At 48.4% G+C, this 20845-nt stretch overlaps 1 protein-coding gene across 4 annotated transcripts in view; it reads left to right on the forward strand.

The window, feature by feature from the left end:
- TFEC (transcription factor EC) overlaps window positions 1–20845 on the forward strand; it is a 258336-nt gene that overhangs the window by 209879 nt on the left and 27612 nt on the right. For 3 of the 4 annotated variants that reach the window (XM_029616391.1, XM_029616394.1, XM_029616395.1), the window contains 2 exons: window positions 376–496; window positions 6040–6096. In XM_029616391.1, the coding sequence (XP_029472251.1) occupies window positions 376–496; window positions 6040–6096 (178 nt within the window). The remainder of the gene's footprint in view (window positions 1–375; window positions 497–6039; window positions 6097–20845) is intronic. The other variant, XM_029616393.1, reaches the window with a different exon arrangement.

A 20845-nucleotide genomic window follows, 5' to 3' on the forward strand; every position in this document is an offset into this window, starting at 1 on the left:
TACTTCTTTATGTCAGCAAATTCAAATTTACTATAAAAGATTTCTCAGTAAAAGAAAGATTTACATGAATGACTCAAATTTAATTTTAGTGATTTATTTATTGATTGTATTTATTGGATGCCCTACCCAGGGGTGCCTTATCAAGAGTTAAAGACTACAATGCAATGCAAAAAAATTAAGCAATAGAGCTTGAAAAGGAAGGCGTTTAATAGTTCAGAAGGGAAAGGGAAGAGGGAATTAAAAAATACACTGGCAAAACTTGTCAATATTAAATATGAAACAAAATAGAGAAATATGCATGCAAAATGAACTCCTAAGCTTTGTACATAACATTCTGTGGATTTTTTTTCTTTTTGTTTCCTTTATCACTACAAGCTGCCCTTGTCAAGTAGCATTTTGGATATATATTCCAACAACCAAGTAATGCCAGATGCTAACATGGGAGTTGGTGCTGCTTCCTGTCCATCTGACCTGAGCTTAAAAAAGGAAGTTACAGGTAATACAGTTTTAAAGCAATGTATAGTAATTATTATATATATATATATATATACATACATATATATTTACAATTTCTTGTTATTCTGAGGATAAATAATCAATTTTGACAGTCATTTAAACATATTGCCGATAGTTTCTATAAAATGTACTGAGACATGAACAAAATTTTATCAAAAAGAAGAAAAAATATGGGCCATTTTTTAGTATCTGTAATTTAAATAGGAAGACGGGTATGCTGGTTTAATGTCCTGTAACTATTTAGGACAGAAATGTCAGGGGATTCCTATTTATTAGGTTCCATATCTAGGACTGCAGGTCACAAACTGGTTATTGTTTGGCACATAATAAAGCTAGAAGAACATGACATCTCATGGCAAATTTCGAAAGGATAATACAGGAGGCTAGGAGAGGCAGCAGGAGGGGTGTAAGATGCTGTGGCTGCTTCCGCTCTACATCAAACCTACTGCATGATAGGGATGTGAATCATTTTTTGACGATTTAAAAAATTGTCCGATATATTTTAAATCGTCAAAAATTGTTAGAGGCGCGATACAATAGGAATTCCCCTGATTTATCGTCAAAATCGTAAATCGGGGGAAGGGGGAGGGGAAGGGGGAGGGCGGAAAAAACCGGCACACTAAAACAACCCTAAAACCCACCCCGACCCTTTAAAATAAATCCCCCACCCTCCGAACCCCCCCAAAATGTTTTAAATTATCTGGGGGTCCAGGGGGGGGGTTCCCCGGTCCGGTGATCTTCCACTCTCGGGCCATGGCGTGATGTTAATAGAAATGGCGCCGTCGCTACCTTGCTCCTGTCATATGACAGGGCAAAGGTAGCGCCGGCGCCATTTTGGTTCCTGTCCCCCGAGTCACGAGCGCAGGAGATCACTCCGGACCCTTGCTGGACCCCCCAGCCAAAATCGATCGTTAAGACGATCGATCACACGATTCACATCTTACTGCATGAGCAAGGGCACAATAAGTTTTCCCATCCAGCAAATATCGTAGTTTTGGAAGAAGCCCTAGTTGATGGCGCCGAGGCTGAAGGACTGCCGCTTTGATGATTGGACTAGGTGAATTAAGGAGGGATATAAATAAGAGAAAAAAAATCCCGGGTGGCTGTGAATGAAGGCTGATGGTGCTGGTTCCCAGACCCGGTTCCAACTGAGCTGGAGACTCAAAGGAGCGGGAGGAAACTGAGGTGCTGAAAGAAAAAAAGAAAACAAGCCAAATAGTTGGCTATAGAGATCTTTATAAGTTGTGTGCTTTTTGCAATATTAAAAGCCCTTTCTCAGCCATCTATTATGTTAGCTCTTTTAAATTTCTATTTTTTTTCTGGTGCTTTAGCTCAATAATTACCTTGATTAAAGAACAGAAATTCCCAAAGTTGAAAGTAATATTTTACTTTCACTAATTTTCTCTATTTGCTTTCAAATTGAAATGTAAACATGATTTTCCATGAATTCTTTGAACATGTATTTATTTTGTCTTATTCTTCAGCACGTGGATTTAGAAATCCACATCTTTTAAAGTTTCATCATTATTTACAGATTGAATAAGGGGCAGATTTTCAAAGCGGTACGTGCGTAAGATACGCGCGTAGCCCCCGAAAACCTGCCCCAAGCTCCCCCTGCGCGTGCCGAGCCTATGTTGAATAGGCTCGGCGGCGCATGCAAGCCCCGGGATGCATGTAAGTCCCTGGGCTTTCCTGGGGGGCATGTCGGGGGCGTTGTCAAGGGGCGTGTCGCGGCGGCGCATCATCCGGAGGCATGGCGCGCGGGGGTGCTCCGGCCCAGGGGCGTTTCGGGGACGTGGCTGAGGCCTCCAAACCGATCCTGGGCCGGGGAATCACGAGCCGGCCAGCCTCAGGCAGGAGTAACTTTTTCAAACAAAGGTGGGGGGGGGGTTGGTTTTTAGATGGGTCTGGGGGGTGGGTTAGGTAGGGGAAGGGAGGGGAAGGTGCGGGGGGGTGTGGAAGGAAAGTTCCCTCTGAGGCCGCTCTGATTTCGGAGCGGTCTCGGAGGGAACGGAGGCAGGCTGCGTGGCTCAGTGCGCAGGCTGCCGATTTTGCACAGCCTTGCGCGCGCTGACCCCGGATTTTAAAAGATACACGCGGCTACGCGCGTATCTATTAAAATCCGGCGTACTTTTGTTTGCTCCGGTCATGCAAATAAAAGTACGCGTGGGCATATTTTTTAAAAATCTACCCCTAAGTGTGCTATTTTTGAGCAATGAACAAGAGCAATGAGAAATGAGCAATGAATAAGAGAATGGGGCTACCCTGTGACTTTTATGAATATCATACTGATGCTAAGCTTAATTGGTTACCGATTTCCTCAAGGATTTTATATAAAACTCTAATGTTGGTTCATAAACTCCTGGCCATGGAGTCATCATCGTGGTCAAATATAACCCATCTTGTGTTCTGTTGTCTTCGCAAAGAAGACTCTTAGATGTGCCCTCCATTCGTCAGCCCCGGCTTAGTGAGACGAGAAAGAGGGCCTTTTCAACCATGGCCTATAGCCTCTTGGAATACCATCCCCAATAACTAGATCTGATAAGCTGTACAGGGACATTCAAAGTTATGCTAGCCTAAAGATGGACCTTTTTGGTGCTAGGCATTTGATTGACTTAGTGAGGAAGAGGAATTTCTTATCTGTGATCTGTATTAGACATATGTCGTTTATTCTACTTTTATGTTTTGAATTGAATAACTGTCTAGAGCTTCGGTAAAGGCAAGTATATAAATTTCAATAAACAATATACTGCCCAAATTTAAAAAGCCTCGGGTGTGATAACAAATCAGAAATGTACGCAATTGTAGCTGGGCTTGCATGCGCCGAGCATATTTTAAAAATCACCCAGCCAATATGTGCCAGGCTCGATCAAAGAGACGGCCAGGGGTGGGGGTGTGGGTGGGAGGGGTGCGGTGGGGCTGGATAGAGGCCAGCCGGGACAGTGGCCATTAGGCCTTGCCCTGGGAAGTGTGCGCCGGCAGCCGGCCAGCGCGCCAGAACTTACTTCATTAAGGTAAGGAAAGGGTTTTTTAGGGTCGGGGAGGAGAGGGGAGGAGAGGGGAAAAGGGAAGCAGAGTAGGAAGGGGTATAGGGAAGTTCCCTCCTAGTCTGCTCCTTAATTGTTGAAAGGGGATAGAACAGCTCCTCTATAAGGAAAGGTTAAAGAGGTTAGGGCTTTTCAGCTTGGAGAAGAGTTGGTTGAGGAGGGATTTGATAGAGATCTATAAATCATCAGTAGAGTTGAAGGGTAAATAAGAAAACTATTGTTTACTCTTTCAAAAATACAAGGTACTCAGGGAAACTCCATGAAGTTAGTGAGTAGCACATTTAAAATAAATTGAAGGAAATATTTTTTCATACAACACACAATTAAGCTCTGTAATTCATTGCCTGAGGATATGTAAAGGCACTATGGGGCAGATTTTAAAAAAGTACGCGCGCACGTACTTTTGTTCGCCCAACTGCTGAGCCACGCAGCCTGCCTCTGTTCCCTCCGAGACCGCTCCGAAATCGGAGCGGCCTCGGAGGGAACTTTCTTTCCAGCGCCCCCCACCTTCCCTTTCCTTCCCCTCCCCTAACTAACCTGCCCCCTGGCCCTAACTAATTCCCCTCCTACCTTTATTTCAAAAGTTAACTTGCGCGCGCCGGCGTGCCATGTTCCGGTCCGGGGGCTTGTCCAGAGGCCGGGTCCACGCCCCCGGGCCAGAACCACGCCTGCGGCCCCACCCACAGAATGACCCCGATGACGCGACGGCCGCAACACGCCCCCGACATGCACCCCCAGGAAAGCCCGGGACTTACGCATGTCCCGGGGCTTGTGCGCACCGCTGAGCCTATGCAACATAGGCTCGACGTGCACAGGGGGTGGAAGGGGCAGCTTGTCGGGGGATACGTGCGTATCTTACACGCGTACCCCTTTGAAAATCTGCTCCTTAGTGTAGCTGGATTTAAGAAAGATTTGGACATGTTTTTAGAGGAAAAGTTCATAAACTGTTATTAACCAGGAAGACTTGGGGAAAGCCAGAACTTATCCCTGGGTGTTAGCAGCATGGGATCGACCTACTCTTTGGAATCCTGCCAGGTACTTGTCACCTGGATTGGCCTCTGTTGTAAACAGGAAACTGGGCTTGATGGACCTTGATCTGATCCAGTATGGCAATTCTTATGTTCTTATTATGTTGGTATGTAGTGCCAGTTTAATTTTTAACATAAAATGCAAAAAAATGAGCATCTGCCCAAAAAAAAAATGGGGTAGATTTTCAAAACAGCGTGCGGGCGTACTTGTGCATGCGCTACCCGGCGCGCACACAAGTACGCCCGATTTTATAACTTGCACACGCAGGTGCACGCAAGTTATAAAATTGGGGGTCCATGCATGTAAGGGGGTGCACAATTATGCACCTTGTGCGCGCCAAGCTGCACTGCCTTCCCCCATTCCCTATCCCCCCACCCCGCCTTCCCTTCCCTTCCCCTACCTTCCCCGCCCTTTCCCCCCCGAGCTTTTTCTTCTTTTTTTTTTTTGTTTTAGAACTTACTTCAGCCCTGGGACTGTAGTAAGTTGCATGCGCCGGCTGACTGACAGTGTGCGATCCCCGGCACAGCGGCCGTGCAGAGGCCTTTGGACATGCCCCCACCCCGTCCCCGGACTACCCCCCTCCCTGTCCCCTCCTCACCTCTTTTTGCAAGCCCCAGGACTTATACGCATCCCGGGGCTTTATGTGCGTCGCTGGGCCTTTTGAAAATAGGCCCGGCGCACGTATGAATGGTTACACGCGTAAATCCTCTGGATTTACGTGTGTAACCCTTTAAAAATCTGGCCCAATGTGTCTTTACAAAACCAGTGCATAATTAAAGCTATTAAGTTTTGCGTGTTAACTTTTTCATCTGCACATGGGTTTTTACAGCCAAGTTTAAAATTAGAACTGGTGATGGTATGCAAAGGCAATTCTGGTCATGCAATGTAAAGGAATGACTCCAGCATTCTACAGTATTGTATAAAAAAAGGTCAGATGAAAGGGTTTGTCCCAGTGGATCAGTGTCAGTGCTGTGAATTTCCATGCACAAGGTCCCTGATTCAATCCTCTCTTCAGATCTTCTGCTTCATGAGTCAGCTGGTGCTAAGGATGCTACAGGGGCTGCATTCAAAGCCAATGGAGTTATGGTCATTACTAAAGGGAGACACTTACTGGGTACATTCGGGGCCCCCTTAATGCAGGATTCTTGGAGCCCTGATGAATCCTCCCCAGCCCAGTATCATTGCTGTAATAGCCAGATAAGCTAATTGATGATAGAGGGGGTGGGGGGAATAAAAACAATTGCTGGGTAGTTGAAAATGAAGGCTCATGGCTCTAGAATCCCAACCCTTGTTTCGACTGAAATGGAGAATCAAAAGATCAAGAGCAAATTGCCAGGTAAAAATAAAGTCCAGTTAAATGAAACTTTATCAAAGGAAGGGAATTCACTTAATGAAATTTGTGACAACTTTTGTTGCCTGTCATTAATTTGGAGTATTGTTTTACTAGAAGCAGACACACGAGTACTGGCAAAAGAGAGACAAAAAAAGGACAATCACAACCTCAGTGAGTAGACTTACTTATTTATAACTTCTCATCAGTTTATGATATATCTTATGTAAAGCAGTGTATTAACTAGGTATAAACTAGACTTATGTAAATAATACAAGATCTGATATATATATACAAGCCGTAAAGCCCGTTAAAACGGGCTACATCCCTCTGTCTCTCACCTCCCCCTCATTCTCTCTCCCCTCACTCTTCACCACCCCCCTCCCCCACCCACTCCTCTCCACCCTCCGCCTCTCCTCTCACTCAGTCCCCCCTCTCCCTCACTCCCTCCCAACTCAGTCCCCCCTCTCCCTCCCTCCCACTCACTCAGTCCCCCTCTCCCTCCCCTCCCACTCACTCAGTCCCCCTCTCCCTCCCTCCCACTCACTCAGTCCCCCTCTCCCTCCCTTCACCCACCTCCATTTCCTCCCGGCGCCGTAAGCGCGACTTCCCGCAACCCTCACCCGGCTCCATTAACTCCTCCCGCTCCTGCCGGCAGATCTCGGGGGGGGTCACTCCCGCGCGCGCGGCAGTGACCCCCCCGAGATCTGCCGGCAGATCTGGGGAGGAGAAGTAGCGGCACCGCGCGCGCGCGGTTGCCGCTACTTCTCCTCCCGCTCCTGCCGGCAGATCTCGGGGGGGGGGGGCGGGAGTGACACCCCCCCCGAGATCTGCCGGCAGATCTCGGTGGGGGGAGCGTGGGAGTGACACCCCCCCCCCCCGAGATCTGCCGGCAGATCTGGGGAGGAGAAGCAGCGGCTCCGCGCGCGCGCGGCGCCGCTGCTTCTCCTCCCGCTCCTGCGGCCCCACCGCCATTTTTTTTTCTGATCGACATCCTTGCCCGCACATGCGCAGTAGAGCTGCGCTCTACTGCGCATTTGCGGGCCGTCGGTCACAGGCCATTTATAAGGTAGATTGTTGCGCTCGGGGGTTGACCTTGTCCTGTGACAGTGAAGTAATGCCTCCTGAAAGGGAACAGGAGGTAACTGCCACCAGGGGGCGGAGCACTGGAGGAGATAGAGGCTGTGAAGAGCTTCACCACTGGAAGCCCGAGGTCCCCCCGGGAGGAGCCCATAGGGACCCGGGCTGCTTGGTCTTAGGTGGGCCTCGCAGGGTCACCTAAGAGAATGGAAGTCCGGCATGCCCACGGACACAGGGGGAGCATGATCGGGTTCAAAGTTGGAGCTGGTTGGAACAAGGAGAACCAGAAAAAAGTTGGTGATGACAAGGCGAGGAACAGAGCCAGAATCTGGAGACAGGGTCAGGCAGGCAAGGTCAAGATCCAGAGGTCAGTCCGAAGAATGGTCAGTAAAGCAGGGATCAGGTACCAGAGGTCAGACGAGATCAAAGGCAGGCTGAGGTCTTGAGGCAGGCGGCAGGCAGGCAGGCAGGTCAGGAGCAAGCTGAGGTCTTTGAGGCAGGCGGCAGGCAGGCAGGAAGATCAGGAACAAGCTGAGGTCAGTATCGGTAAGACAGTTCGAGGGTACTACCTGAGTAGACAGACAGGTGAACACAGGAACAAGCAGGACGCAGGACCTAGGATGCAGGAACAAGTCAGGAACAGAATTGGAACAGAAGGATCATGGAACGAGACTAGGAACAGGCAAGAGCAGGAAGAGACGCAGAGGCAATCTTAGAACAAACCGACCCGATTGCCAAGGCAAGGAAGCAGAGACAGGAACTTCCTTATTTTGAGGGATCAATCAGGGTGCGCCGCAGAGCTAAGACCCGCCCTTGGCCCTACATGAGTCCGGGCAATCACTGCGCATGCGTGTAGGTGTGTGACTAACATGGCAGAGGACGCCGAGCCTCGGCATGAGGCCTGGCGTGCAGTGGAAGGCCCGGTGACTGCCGCCGCGGGACACCGGGGCCTGGCAGGACTGGCAACTACTGCGAGGGAGGTTATACTGGGACCCGCTGTGGAACCATGAAGGTGAGCAGGCCCGTGCGTGGGACGGCTGTGTGCGGGGCACTTAACAGTACCCCCCATTCTAGGCCTCCCCCTACGCAGCTGTGGTTTCTCAGGGTACTTTCTATGGAAGGTCCTCAGGAGATCTTTATCAAGGATGTTTACGAATTCTCCTCGACCCCATAGCCCTCCCAGGCTAAGAAGTATTCCCACTTATCTCGGCGTCGCCAGACATCGATGACCTCTCTTACCTGGAGAGAAGTGTCAGGTTCTGCAGAGATACGTGGAGCAGGAGGGTCTTTGCGTGAGGGCCAGGAGAGGGCCAATGGCTTCCACAGAGACATGTGAAACGTGTTGTGGATACCAAATGAACGAGGTAGCTAGAGTTGATATGAGACAGCTCCCATTCTTCGGATCACAGGAAATGGTCCTATGTATTTTGGAGCCAGAGAGTAAGAGGGAAGTCTCAGTCGAATGTGTCGAGCACTCAGCCACACTTTCTGGCTGGGTCGAAAGAGTGGAGCGGGTCGTCTATGAAGATCAGAAGTGTGTTTGGCTCGTTCAGCAGCTTGCAAAAGTCATTCCTTTACCTGGGTTCACACTTGGCAAATGGTTTGAGCCATGGATTGAGCTGCTGGAGATGGAACCATTAGAGGAACAGGAAGAGACAGTTGGGGCTGCCATCCAAAGACTACTGCAAACGGGGATATGTCGGTGGCTGCTGCGACATGAGTGTTGTGCGACAGCTCAGCCCAGGGAAGAAGATCCGACCAATTATTTTGATGATCATTTACATAGGAGCGTAGGAATGTCTTCAAGGTCGATTAGTCCTTTCGGTCTGCCCATTGGCCTGGGGATGGTAGACCGACGTATAACTCAGGGAAATATCAAACGTTCGACACAAGGAACGCCAATACTTGGCAGCAAACTGTGGCCCCGATCGGACACAATCTCCTTGGGGAGTCAAAAGATGTAATTCAGGAAGAGCTTTGCCAGTTCTGGGGCTGAAGGAAGGCCCGGCAAGGGGATAAAATGACCCATTTTCGAGAAACGGTCGATGACGACCCAAATCACCGTGTTATTCTGGGATCAGTAATAAAGTCCATCAAAATGCTGGACCATGGCTCGGTAGGTGCTGGGAAAGGCTGAAGCAAGCCCCAAGGCTTCTCTGTTGGTGGCTTTTGCTGGGCGCAAATGGGACATGAGTCTACGTAGTTTCATGAATCTTGCACCATTGTAGACCACCAATAGTGCCTTCGCAGCATTTCCAGGGTCCTGGAACGACCAGGGTGGCCTGCCAGTTTGGAGTCGTGGGCCCATTTTAAGGCACGCTCATGAAGCTGGCAAGGAATGATGGTCTTCCCAACAGGGACTGTGGTAGTCGCAGAAAAGGAAATACAAGCAGGGTCGATAATGAAGCTAGGAACTTCCGGAACGTCTTCAGGCTCGAATGATCTGGACAGCGCATCAGCATGCAGGTTCTTGGAACCAGGACGAAAGCAAAGGTTAACGTCAAACCTTTCGAAGAATAAGCCCATCGGGCCTGACGGGGTTCAAAAGTTGAGCCTCTTTGAGATGTTCGAGGTTCTTGTGGTCAGAGAAGATTGTAAACTTATGTTCGCCCTTTCCAACCAGGAACGCCACTCTTGAAGCACTAGTTTGACTGCAAGGAGTTCATGGTCACCAACGGTGTAATGTTGTTCCGTGGGGGAAAACTTATGAGAGTAAAACAAGAAGGGGATTAGCTTTCCCGTGGGAGAGTGTTGACTCAGAACTGCTCTGGCGCTGATTGCTGAGGCGTCAACCTCCACAAAAATGGACATTTGGGATCCGGATGAAAGAGACAGGGACCGGAGCTGAAGGCTTCTTTAATCCTCTGGAAGGCAGCAATTGCTTTAGGTGTCCAAACTTGGGTGTTGACCCCTTTCCAAGTCATAGCAGTGAGTGGGGCAACTATGGAGGAGTAATTCACAATGAAGCTTCAGTAATAATGGGTGAGACCAGTCGCGGATTCCCTCACCCTTTTGCAGGTCCATTGAGAATCCATGATCAGAGATGATGTATCCTAGAAAGGGTAAGTGATTACGCTCAAACAGACATTTCCCAGTTTTGTATACAAATGATTCTCTCTCAGACGTTGGAGGACGATGCAGACATGTTCTCGGTGGGATTCTATGTCCTTAGAGAAGATCAGAATGTCGTCGAGGTATTCGACTACGAAATTGTACAGAAGATCTTGGAAGATTTCATTCATGAGGCATTGAAAGACGGCTGGAGCGTTACATAGCCCAAAAGGCATTACCACGTATTCGTAGTGGCCGTCTCTGGTATTAAATGCCATCTTCCAAATGTCATCAGGTTGGATGCATACCAAATTGTATGCACCTCTCAGGTCCAGTTCGGAAAAGATTTGTGTCCCTTCGAGGCTATTGAACCGTTCTCTAATGAGGGGTAGCGGGTATCGATCCTTATGAGTTATCACGTTAAGACCCCTGTAATCAATACAGGGTTGTAGTCCACCATCCTTTTTCTTCACAAAGAAGAACCCCGCTCCTGCGGGGGAATCCGATGGGCGGATAAAGCCTTTCTCTAGATTTTCTTTAATATACTCTGACATAGCCTGAGTCTCAGGCTGGGACAATGGATAGGTTCTGCCTTTGGGAGGCATAGTAAGAACATAAGAACATAAGAAATTGCCATGCTGGGTCAGACCAAGGGCCCATCAAGCCCAGCATCCTGTTTCCAACAGCAGAAGTTCAATAGGACAGTTGAACTTGCATAATGGAGGCAGGGTATCCACTTTCTGCTTAGAGAACACATCACTGAAGTCAGAATACTGCGGAAGTAACCCTGGAAGGGTACCTGATTTCAAGACGGGTATCATGGGGGATACCGGGTGCAGACAAGTCTTTTGGCATTTGGGGCCCCACTGTACCAACTGCAGGGACTGCCAATCAAATTGAGATTTGTGGACCTGGAACCAGGGTAGCCCCAGGATTACCAGGTGAGTTGAGCATTTTAGAACATAGAAAGATGTCTCTTCCTCATGGAGGGAGATGGATAGCCACTGTCTGGTGAGTAATGAGACCTGGAAGATGTTCCCCCTGGATGGAGGCAATACAAAGACTCACCTCTAGGGCTTGGAGAGGTATTTTCAAGAGTTTGATGATGTCGTCCATAATGAAGCTACTACTCACTCCGGTATCGATGAGAGCAGTGGTCATAAAGGTGTGGGCCTTGATGCCCAGGGATACAGGAAGCAAGAGTTGAGGGCCAGAAACAATTGCATCCAAGCTCGGGACCCCCGCTGGGCTCAGGCATTGCAGTTTCCCAGACAGATGGGGCAAAACTGCAGACAATGTCCAGAAGTGCCACAGTGAAGGCAGAGACCCTCCTTTCGCTGACGGAGATTTTTGGTTGGAGACAATCGCCCACGATTCACCTCCATAGGTTTACCATGGAGGAAGGTGGTGGTGCAGGAGGCTTCACTGGAGTGCAGGTGGCACTTGTGGGGCATACTGGAGGAGGGCGTGGAGCCTTTACATCTTTGCTGGAGGCGATGATCAATCCTCCCGGCAAGGGAGATCAAGTCTTCTAGAGATATGGGAGTCTCACGGACAGAGAGCTCATCTTTCAGAGCACAGGAGAGTCCATCTAGGAAGACAGCTTGCAGACAATCTTCTTGCCACCCAAGTTCTGTGGCCAAGGTCTGGAACTCCACTGTGTATTTGGAGAGGGTACTTGACCCTTGACGGAGGTGGAGTAAGTTTATGACTAGCGATTGCGACCTGGGTCTCCGAAGGTCTGCTTGAAGAGAGCAATGAAGTCAGATAGCTTGGAGAGGATGGGGGTCAGACCTTTCCCATAAGGGAGAGGCCCATGTCAGAAACTTCCCTTCCAAATGGGACAGAATGAAGGTAACTTTAGTGATCTCCTTCAAAAGCAATGAGGGTTGTAGCACGAACTGCATAAAGCACTGATTAAGGAAGACACAACAGGAGCATGGATCCCCATTATACCTGACGGGTGCAGGAAGTGCCAAAGTTGCTTTGGGAAGCATAGTGGCCGAAAGGCCCACCGGGATGGCCATGGCTGTAACTTGTAATTGAGAGCGCAGCTCTTCTACCGAAGAGGCCAGCATCTCTAAAGCTTGATGATGTTGTTTCACTGTGGCGGCCAGTTCTGGTAGGGCCCTGGAGGTGGGAGACTCCACCGAGTCCATGGCCTTGGCAATCTGTTGCACTCGGGGGTGGACCCTTCATCTGGGACAGTGAAGGAATGCCTTCTGAAAGGGAACAGGAGGTAAATGCCCCCATGGGGTGGAGCACTGGAGGAGACAGAGGCTGTGAAGAGCTTCACCACTGGAAGCCCAAGGTCCCCCCAGGAGGACCCATAGGGACCCGGGCCGCTTGGACTCAGGTGGGCCTCACAGGGTCTCCTGAGAGAATGGAAGTCCAGCGTGCCCACGGACACAGGGGGAGCATGATCGGGTTCAAAGTTGGAGACTGGTTGGAACAAGGAGAACCAGAAAAGAGTTGGTGATGACAAGGCAAGGAACAGAGCCATAATCTGGAGACAGGGTCAGGCAGGCAAGGTCAAGATCCAGAGGTCAGTCCGAAGAATGGTCAGTAAAGCAGGGGTCAGGTACCGGAGGTCAGATGAGGTCAAAGGCAGGCTGAGGTCTTGAGGCAGGCAGCAGGCAGGCAGGCAGATCAGGAGCAAGCTGAGGTCTTTGAGGCAGGTGGCAGGCAGGCAGGTAGGTCAGGAGTAAGCTGAGGTCTTTGAGGCAGGCAGCAGGCAGGCAGGCAGGCAGGTCATGAGCAAGCTGAGGTCAGTACCGGTAAGAAAGTCCGAGGGTACTACCTGGGTAGACAGACAGACAAACACAGGAACAAGCAGGACGCAGGAACTAGGATGCAGGAACAAGTCTGGAACAGAACTGGAACAGAAGGATCCTGGAACGAGACTAGGAACAGGCAAGAGCAGGAACAGGCGCAGAGAAAATCTTAGAACAAACCGACCCAATTGCCAAGGCAAGGAAGCAGAGACAGGAACTTCTTTATATCGAGGGATCAATCAGGGCGCACCATGGAGCTAAGACCCGCCCTTGGCCCTAAATGAGTCCGAGTGGTCCGCGTGCACGCGTGCATAGGGGCATGGCTAACATGGCAGAGGACGCCGAGCCTCGGCGTGAGGCCTGGCACACAGTGGAAGTCCCAGCAACTGCTGCCGCAGGACGCAGAGGCCTGGCAGAACTGGCAACTACCGCGAGGGAGGTAGTCCCAGGACCCGCTGTGGAACCATGAAGGTGAGCAGGCCCGTGCCTGGGACGCCCGTGGGCGGGGCGTCAGAGAAACCTAAAATAGGGTAAGTAACACCACTAATGTTTTAAATGATTTGAAAGATGATTAATGTTGCAAGTTTTATTACACAATGGCAAAGAATATCAAAACTATTCAAAAATATTTAAAAAAATAAAATTTTCATAACACACACATATATTTTTCAATTGCCCTTGTCGATCATGCCTCATTCACACCGCTTCTAAACTCTCTGTATTGTTATGTTTTTATAACATGTATAGATATCAACATAAAACATTGACAAAATATATACAAAGTGCTTGTAATGAAACAATGACACACTTGCAATAGAGCTTGACTTCAAGAAAGATACTTTGAGTCGATTTTAAAAGGAAAACACACCAATACATATCTTTCCCTCAGAACAGACAGCAACAGCAGCAGCAAATAATGACTGAGTTATACCAATCTAATGCTTCCCCTCTGACTTGGGATATCAATTGCATTCATGACCCTAAAAAGGCACCAGGATACAATGAGGCAACTTACCACAAACACAAGGACTTCCACTTCCTCAATATCCAGGTGGTCTGCAACACCAAGGGCACCAAATTGGACATTATGCCCAGGTTTTCGGATTCCAGTCATGTCTCCATCCTCTCACAGTCAAGAATTCATGACCGCTTCCAGGAAGGGCACATCACTGGGGGCTGGCTTCTAGGTAGGAATGCACTTATAGCTACCATCATACAGCTACTAATCTCTTCTTTTGGTTTCCCTCATGTCTAGATGGACTTACAGCATTGGCCCAGGATGACCGCTCCACCCTTGACCTGGAAACTATTCACCCTTCCCAACAGTAAAGAGAAGCTAACTCTGCTCTTCTCTGACTTCTCTCCTACAGGTGATAGAAGATATCTACTCTAACCCTTGCTCATGATCCCCCTCAAACCACAGCAGATATTCCTCAACATGGCCCACTGGCATACCAGGGGAGTCATTGAGAGAACCTTTGGCTTACTCAAAATACATTTCTTCACTAAGGTCTGTGAGATCTTTTTATCCTGCTGCATGCTTCATAATCTGGCCAAAATCAGAGGCCTGCCTCCTCCAGAGGTTCTACAAGATCATCTAGATGAAGAGGAGGCGGAAGAGGCACATGACCTGAGTCAGACAGAATTGCAGAAGATACATTTCTAGACTCAACAGCAGACTATACATGAAAGGAACACTCTGATACAAAGGCATTTTAGATGCTGAAGGGACATTTATTTACAGGATATTCAAAGATTAATTAGGTGAAGGTGATGCTGAATAAATTCAAAGATTTCTGAGCTTCATTGGCTAGACCCTTTTTTGGGGTGGGAGAAGATTTCTTGCCTTGGCCTGCCCAGTCTTATGCTCCTCCACAGCGGGGTTCTAGTGAAGCTTATTCTGCCCTCAGAAGGCCCAGGACCTGGGAGCAGTGGCTCATCAAGATAGCTGTTGGAAGGGCCTGGAAGGCTCTCAGGCATCTTCAGGGATGGGCCAACAGCAGTGGTGGGTTTATCCTCCTCTGCCATCTATGGTCTTGGGGAGTAAAAATCATCTCTCTGGTGGTGGTGATGATACTGCTGATTGCGTGCTGCAGGTGGTGGTGACAAGTAGAGGTTGAACCACTATAGGCAATGGCAGAAGAATAGATGGAGTGACTTAGGGGGCAAGCACTCTGGCCTGGGATGGTGCCATCCAGGGTAGTGGTGCTTCCATGGCTGGTGAGGGCTACGTCCATGGAGGCAGCATGTCATACACAGCTGATGGGGCTATGGCACCAAAATCAGAAGATGGGCATGTATCTGACACTTGCAGATGTCCACCGATTTTATATAAGGTGGGCAGATACGTGCACAAGTGCCAATGCATGAATATTTTGCATTAGCCAAAAAGGGCATGGTGTTGGTGTAGAGTGGGCAGGGTATGGGAATTACAGGGCAGGGCAAGAGATGTGCGCGCAAATACTTATGCACATAGTAAATTCTGCTATCGAGGAGGTGTCAATTAAAAAAAAAAGTTACAGGCATCTGTGAGGGCTTGAGGGGTTCGGGGTAGCTGGGTAGAATGCAGGATAAAGAAGCAGGGGGCTTGGGAGGATCTAGTAGGGATGTGCATGGGAAAAAATGAAATTTTGATTTTTGGTTCGTTTTCAGGAGATTTTTTTTTCCATTAATTTCAATTCATGGAATATTTGATTTGTTTCATTCATGGTAAAAAAATGAATCAAACATTAACCCCTTCTACCCCCAAAATGGCCATAAAAAATGCCTTCTAAGGCCTCCCACCCACCCAGAAATATGCCAGGGCCAGGATCACCCAACCCCCACTTACCCAGTCTGGTGGGGATCTTCCAGCAAGGCCTAGGCCCAGCCCTGTTCAATTGCTGTCCATCAAAATGGCACCATCTGCTGGGGTGAATGCGCCAGAGTTAATTAACTCCAGCACAACCCCAGTGCATGGCATCAGAAGAAAGAAGATGAAGAAAACGACAACCACAGAGCTGCAAGGCCCCGGCATCAGGCCTAGGTCCGAGTTGAGGGCCCGGCACTGAGACATGGCATCCAGGTCAGGCTATGATGTCGGACCTGGCCTGGGCTCTGGACTAGGCCAAGGCCCAGGCATCAGTACCCAGCCTCCAGGCTGGGCTGCATCATTGGTCCAGGGCCGAGGCCCGGCCTTGCCTTCAGAAACCCAATAAATCAGGTAAGAACCTATTCAGGGGTTCATTTCTCTCCCAAGGCCCCGGCATTGGCTCAGGCCTAGGACGAGACCCTATTTTCATGCTCAGGCCTATGCTGTGGTGTCTGCTTTGGGCCTAAGCCTATGCCCTAGGCATGGCCCCCAGCTTTGTGCCTGGGCGTAGACCTAGGTCAAGGTTCTATTATTGTGCTCAGGCTTAGGGTGTGGCCCCTGCCTTGGGCCTCGGCCTATGTGCTAGGCAAGGCTCTGGCCTTGGAGGTGCCAGTGTTGCTCTTGGGTGTAGGCAGCGGCCCCTGCTTTGGACCTCGGCCTATGCCCTAGGTGAGGCCCCAGCCTTGAGTCTAGGCCGAGGTCCAATTCATTCATTTCAAATCAATGCAATAGATAAGGTTCATTTGGTTTAGGGGGAGGGCACCCAATTCATTTTGGGTCGCCCCAAATGAAACAAATTACCTTTATTACTCACATTTTTTTAAATTCATTTGAAAATAATGACAACCCTAGGATCTAGCAGAACAATGGGCTAAATGGTGGATAAACTGGTGAAACTGGTCCTTGACTGGACGTGCGACTGTTATAAAATACAGGCAGTTGCATATCCATAAGCTGACTTACGCTGCTAGGCACATACAAGCCTAAAATTAGGCATATAGATACATGCGCCTGTTAGGAGTTATACTGCTGAGTTAGCAATCTGTTAGTGTTTGAGATAGTTAGACTGCGGAGTTAGCAATCTGTTAGGAGTCTGCTGTCTAGTGGGAAGAGCAAACTGTTATTAATGGCTCCTAAAGGAGGAGGAGTCAGCAATCTTGTAGTGTCTCAGATATCGTCTTGCTAAGGAGTAGCAATCTGTAATGAATCTGATATAGTTGTGGGTGGATCCCTGGGCCGGTGGCAGATGACCACGCACCCGGGAAGATATCCCGAGAGGGACCACCGGCTAGGCTTGAGTATGGAGACAGACACACATTAGTTCTTTTATTAAACAGGTTTTTGAAACCACCAGAGGTGGCAGTAGTGAGCTGATATGCCCGGCAGGGCTGTAGTCCCTAGAGGTGTGAATCGTGTGATCGATCGTCTTAACGATCGATTTTGGCTGGGGGGGGGAGGGAAATCTTATCGTCATGTTTTTTTTAAAATATCGTTAAAAATCGTAAATCGGGGGAGGGCGGGAAAACCGGCACACCAAAAAAACCCTAAAACCCACCCTGAACCTTTAAAAGAAATCCCCCACCCTCCCGAACCCCCCTAAAATGTTTTAAATTACCTGGGGTCCAGTGGGGGGTCCCGACGCGATCTCCCTCTCTCTCTAGCCACGACTGCGTTGAGAAATGGCGCCGGTGGCCCTTTGCCCTTATCATGTGACAGGGCAAAGGTAGCGCCGGCGCCATTTTGTTTCCTGGCTCCCAACGTCACGCCTGCTGGAGATCGCCCCTGGACCCCCGCTGGACCCCCAGGGACTTTTGGCCAGCTTGGGGGTGGCCTCCTGACTCCCACAAGACTTGCCAAAAGTCCAGCGGGGGTCCGGGAGCGACCTCCTGCACGCGGGCCGTATTGCCAATCTTCAAAATGGCGCCGGCGCTACCTTTGCCCTCACTATGTCATATGTTGCCCGAATAGTGCATGATCCTACATGTATGGTAGAACACTGGACAAAGCATCATTGAAAGATGGGTTTTCTTTCACAGGTATAGTGTGGATAGGTTTATGAAGGTATTACCAGATGGAACATGGGAGTCATGTGAAGGAAAGCTGGGTACTACAAGGAGGATAGACTATGGGTGCAAGGAAAAGCTTTGCAGTGTTGCTATTCATGCTTTAGATACCTGTTGTCATCCACGTGGATCTTCTTCTCTGTAGGAATATAAGTACTGATCTTGTTTTCCTTCACATCTGAAGGTTGTGACACATTGAAGAGCTTAAGTTAAACTTGCAGCGGCAGCCTGCTTCAGAAAACGTTTGCTCTTACCAGCACCTCTATATGACACCTCGTCTATATTATTAAATGTGCAATATTGGAAAGAGCCACTTCGTGTTTGTCCCTGGATCCCTATGCATTGCTGTTACCACTGGGGAGGCATTCCAGATTTTTCTAACCATTGAATATACCTGTGATAGTGGCAGGGCTGCTTACAAATCTTTATTCTTTTGAATAGGAAAACAATGGGTTTTGCCATTTATGTCATTAAGGTCCCACCATGTTTGCTTGTCTTTATATCACATGCACCTTGATCAAAAGGAAATCTTGAGGAAATAGCCGGGATGCTATCCTACCCCAGCATTCATTCCACTCTCCACTCTCTTCTTCATCACTATACATTTGATCCCCTGCAGAGCACCTCCTCTAATCCAGAATAGCCACTCTCTCAACCACTGTTACTCCAGCATCACCCCTTTAATAAGCTCCTGCTCCTCTCCCATCCTGCTCCCCTTCAGACCTTTTCATTGTGCCCTTCAAATCCTTTCCTCCTCAAGGCCTTCTCATAATTCAACCTTTCCCTCTGTAGTCCCCTCTATCTCAGACCTCATCTTCCATCTCCTAGCTGTTAACTTTCCCCTCACCTCCAACCCTACTCTCATATTCCTCTTCTTTGTTTCCAATGAACCTCCTAGGTCCTATCACTTATGAAGCCATTCTTTCATATCCCTTCTTGTACTCTCTATTGCTGATATAACCCTCAAACCTCTCCAGTCTATGATTTCTCTCTTCAAACAACTCCTTCTATTAAAAGCTCCTCTCCATGGGCGGCTGCAAGATTCTTCTTAAGCCCCAGGGCTGAAGATGCATAACATCTATTGAGCAGGTATGGCAGGCCAAGGTTTTGACTTATTTCTGTAGTATCGGGAGCTTATGTAGTAGATGAGGAGAAAGTAGCCATGGCAATCTCCAGCAGCCCTAGCACACTGAATCTCCCTCTCCTTTCATGCATGGTCTTAAGCCTAACGGTAATCTACAAGTGCCAGCAGCATTAGTATTTGAAATCTGAAACAACCAATTGAGCCAGTGCAAACTCACAGACTCTGCAGTGACCCCATTCCTTCCCCATAAAGGGATTCTTTGCAAAACTGAAACCCTTGTAAGGGCCTGTGAGTGTGCACTGGTTCACAGAACACACGCTGATTTCTAATATTCATGTTGCTGTTGTGTTAAGACTTCTGGCATCTGATGCTCAGGTCCCTTCCCCACCCTCCAGAGAAGTTTTAGTGACTTCTATTGCATTCTAACTCATTGTTTGAGAAGCCCTGTGCCAAGAGGTCAATGTTGATAAACCTCTCTGCAGTGTTGTGTCCAATACAGGAAGTTCATTCAGGGGATGTAGATATATTCTGTACACCGTCTTAAATAAAAGGTACATGCAGGCAGCTGCAACATTACCTGAGTGGAGGAATGAGAATAACGAACAGATCTGCATGGATACCTACATGCATGGCAGTGTGTGGGTGTCTAGGGGTGGAAAAGGACCAACACAAGCATCTAACAGAAAAGAGACACACACAGCAATGAAGTTTAATTTATCAAAAATGTAACTTAAAAAAAAAATTAAAACTAATTATAATATAAACTTAAATATGAAAGGGGGATGGGGAAGCCGAACTGGTGTTAACTGTAAAGAGGCCCGAAGCAGTGTGTAAATACATCTCATATGCTCCAGAGTGTGATGTTCATAATCCACTAGCAGTTAGACAGAGCATAGCATTAGCAGGAGAGGTGGAGCAGATGGTAAGTGCTTCCAGGAATGAGACACCCATGTTCTATAAGGATTGGTCAGGCCATAGATGAGTCACCTGTGATACGAAAGCTAATATAAAGATGTATTTTTAAACATGATGCCTAAGTAGAAATGGGGGCTTGCTGGATGGTTCAATGTGTGGGTGGTATATGTTGGAGTGTGGGCTAGATAGCAAGATGTCAACAGCTGGGATGCTGCTTCTGCTATATGGGTGCTGGACTGGTAACAGTATGAGGAGTAGGATGTCACATCCTCTAGATTTTAATGCAAGTCTGGTGAGTGCCCAACATGAACTACTTCATGACAGGGCTTTCTGTGATTCAGAGGATAGCCAAACATTAAATTAGTGTGAACAAAGTTAGCTTGAAGTATTAGTCTGAGACAGGGCCCTGTAGAATGGAAGAGCAATAGTGGGACCAGCGGTGTATGCATGACATAGAAAATACTTGTATCTTTCTCTCCCTGATGGTTATGTAATGAACCTACATTGATGCTGCTTCTCCCAGGCCTGTACCTGCATGAGCCACTCCATCTCCTTGTTGTATAGCTCCTGGACCTTCTTCTTGAGGTACGCAATTTATTCAGACATAAACATAGGAATTGTAAGCCAGCTGTTTCTTATTGCCCTCCCTTTGTTGCATACACTCGTACTCTCAACCAGAATTGCCCTTCCATTGCCAGCCCATTCCTGCCTATTGCCTAAACACCTCCTACCCTCAATTGTGCCTTCAAGCCACTTCTACCCAACACCCTCTTGAAACCCCACCTCAACACCCTACCCCAAACATCTCCCTACTCATCTCCCTCCTCAATTATCCCATTAATCATAATACCCCATCCCCATCCATTGTTGGCCACCCAAAAGCTGCCCCACCCTATACTCACCCCATCTAATAATTACTATTTACATTCTCCACATGGGTATTGTGATCCTCTGTTGTAGAGGGCCTTGAAGTCCTTCCAGGTTCTCCTTAGGTAGGCACTGTGTCACCAGAATAAAATATGTTCAAATTTAACTACTAAAGATGCTAATATGTAGACATCCCTGGTGGTAAAATTGGGTTGCTGCGTGGGAGAAGTTATGTTGA

The sequence above is a fragment of the Rhinatrema bivittatum genome, chromosome 9, assembly GCF_901001135.1.
Source record: "Rhinatrema bivittatum chromosome 9, aRhiBiv1.1, whole genome shotgun sequence".
Lineage (NCBI taxonomy): Eukaryota > Metazoa > Chordata > Amphibia > Gymnophiona > Rhinatrematidae > Rhinatrema > Rhinatrema bivittatum.